This window comes from Aedes aegypti, chromosome 3, assembly GCF_002204515.2.
Source record: "Aedes aegypti strain LVP_AGWG chromosome 3, AaegL5.0 Primary Assembly, whole genome shotgun sequence".
In the NCBI taxonomy this organism is placed as follows: domain Eukaryota; kingdom Metazoa; phylum Arthropoda; class Insecta; order Diptera; family Culicidae; genus Aedes; species Aedes aegypti.
Genome location: NC_035109.1, coordinates 185738312 through 185741340, shown reverse-complemented (window position 1 = coordinate 185741340; position 3029 = coordinate 185738312). Strand labels below are relative to the sequence as shown.

Genomic DNA, 3029 nt, shown 5'->3' with positions numbered 1-3029 from the left:
AACACTGGATGACTTCAGTAAAACGTGCACCATTTGAAATGGTAATGGTTCCAATAACAACAGTGTCCCCCAGGCTTGGAGCATGTTTAGAGGGGTTTTATCATGCACTACTATCCCCCCAATCTGATCAAACTTGTAGCAGTATACGATAAACAGTCTCTCATAATGTGCAGCATGTTATGATAGTTACAGAGAGCGATACGTGAGAGATTCTCTCAATTTTCTCAGGATTCAATCCCTGACCATTTCAGAAGCATATAGTTATCAATTTTATGTATGAATTTGGAATGTTAACGATCATTAAACAAGCATGTGAGGATGTGCACCATATAAATACTATTTTTTTCTATTTCACACATCTGGTTAATTATATAATAATAATATAGGTTTAAGTAGACGCTCGATTCTTTGTTTCAATAAATAAAGCAATTACCAATACAATCTAGTAACATTTTTCAATGACAAGGATATGACTTCGGAAAATTGATGTGCCTGTTATGTGTATATGGGCTGGTCTAAGAAAATCTCAGCAGTAATACAAAATAGGTTAAACATTGACTTGTAAGTGGGCTTACATGAGCTAGCTGGCCTTATGGTGTCTCGCTCTGAAGCTTGCTTTGGGCGGTCGCAAAACGGATCCTACGTGTGGGCTAAAGGCGACGAAAACTTACCACGCACCATCTCCAACTAAATACGGTTCGATCATGCGCTGCGGGTTAAGCGGTCTTGCAAGTCTGACATCAATTTAGCTTTATTGGCGGTCACCTTACCAGTTTTGCTTTTACCTGGAAGCCATAACTCACAACGCTCCATGCTTCGGTTACATCATGTGCTTGATGATCCAATTAATATAGAATAAATTTCAACTGAGCTCACCAAAAAAGTGAATTTTTTTGTTACTTTCGAACAAGTAATGTTATTTTCCGTTCTTTTCTTCCATTACAGATTTCCCCGGAATGTGCTTCGCCTCTACTCGTTGTGCCACCATCGAACCTGGAAAGTCCTGGGATCTGGCTCCATTCTGTGGACGTTCGACCTGCGTAGTTTCGGAAACTAACCCATCTCAGTAAGTAAAATTATTCTTTTAAATATCATAAAACTTCAACTTTATTTTCGAAACTTCATGTTGAACTTGAAATTACTAGATTCTTATTCAGGTGTTGCAGTAGTGCTGCTTCCATCTTTCAATGTCGTTGCATAAACCTCTGCTTTACAAAACTCCATGATATATTGAAGATACGATCAACCATTATTCAATATACTGATCAATTCCTTTTCCCACAGACTGCTGGAACTGGTTGAAGATTGCGGACCACTGCCACTGGCCAACGACAAGTGCAAGCTGGATACGGACAAGACCAACAAGACCGCCCCGTTCCCGTACTGCTGCCCGAAGTTCACCTGCGAGCCAGGCGTGAAACTGGAATACCCAGACGTCAAGGGCCCGGAAGCTGCTCCGGAAGACGACAAGAAGAACTAAGCTGGGACACCCGAAATTAAATCCTGAAACGACCAACATGAGAACAACAAAATAGAGTATTGAACACCCAACCTCAAGAGCGTCACACTTGGTTCGGTATTCTTCCGTTTTTTTTTATTATTTGTACCGATACCGGACGTAGACTATTAAGGCTAATCTCAACAAATGGCGCAAAAAAGTGTATTATCGAACAAGGAACACACCATATACCTATTAGTCAAGTATGTGATATTAGAAATATGTATTTATCAGAAAAGTACTATTTTAAAACACAATATTTCGTTACCAAACTGTTGGCGCGAAGATTGCGCAGTTTGCCGATTTTCGCCGAATATGGACAAATTGATTATACTCAAACAGTCTTTTTCTCGATGTTGCTAATACTTAATTTTGTTTTGTCACATGAAAAAGTACAGATTTTATAAATAAAGTTCTCATTTTTCACTAAATCTGTTTTTTGAACCTATTTGATCCGAAATACTTGTCCCTGTACATCGTAATTTCTCTTAAATTGATATAAAGATCCGATTAACCATTTAGGGTCATCCCAGCCAACTATGACAAACTTCTCTCACCCTTTTTATATGATTATTCCAAATTTTTGCATGAAGCGCAACACAATGAAAAACATCCATCCTATCTTTTATTCACAATGGGTAAATAGAGTCCAGAATGCAACTTAGATGGAACAGATTTTTTTTTTGTATTATTTTAATAATAATTTCAATAGAAAACAATGACAGTTTTCCTCACTATCTAGCCTTATTTGATAAAATAGAAAACCATAATGAAAAAGAGAATAAACGAGTAATTGTTTTTATGAAAAGCTCATTTTACCAAGAAAAAAAAACACATATTTTCATTTTTCTTGTTGCTAAGTTTTACTGCTTTTGTTTTCAACAGCCGTTTTTATAAGCCTAGGCTGAGGCAAATTTGACAGTATACTCAAACTTCAGTCAATAAATTTCAGTACTTAACTTTTAGCATTATTTTCTAGAATACCTTTAATGATCTTCGATCTTTTCTTTTTGGAATTAGATCACTTCCTATGATTAAATTTTATACGATATTTTCAATGATATTCGTTATGGTGTTTGATACTGTTTTGCGTTTTATTTATTTTCCTTTCACAATATCGAGAACTACTCCCACCTTTGAACTCCTTTATCATCCCCCATTTTTGTTCACTGAAACTCTTTCTCAAGATTTTGGCTCTGATATGGATCATATCTGGTGGATCCTTTAGTTTCAAGTTTTTTTTTCATAACATTAGAGAAGATAAAGAGGTTTTGTGCCCTTTTGAGATCATCGATTTCAAAGAAAATCACTAAAAGGGGTTTTCCCTCTTTCTAATTCTAATATTTTTTTTTCTTCTATTCTAAAGCCATCAATTTTCATATGACTGAAGCTTTAATATTATGATTTCATTTTTAACTGTACTTTCATTCATAAGTGTTATAGAGAATTATCAAGCTAAGTTCTGATTTTTGTTAAGTTACTTTATCAGAATTACACTGTTCGACAAAATAAAATTTTTGGATGGATCAGA

General features: G+C 35.6%; 1 protein-coding gene across 1 annotated transcript; it reads left to right on the top strand.

Moving 5' to 3' along the window:
- The first annotated feature begins 944 nt into the window (after positions 1 to 944).
- Positions 945 to 1929, top strand: LOC110678808. Its single transcript, XM_021852210.1, has 2 exons — positions 945 to 1066; positions 1285 to 1929. The coding sequence occupies exons 1-2, from the start codon at positions 957 to 959 to the stop codon at positions 1478 to 1480; spliced, it is 306 nt and encodes a 101-aa protein (XP_021707902.1). The 5' UTR covers positions 945 to 956; the 3' UTR covers positions 1481 to 1929.
- The last annotated feature ends 1100 nt before the right edge of the window (positions 1930 to 3029 follow it).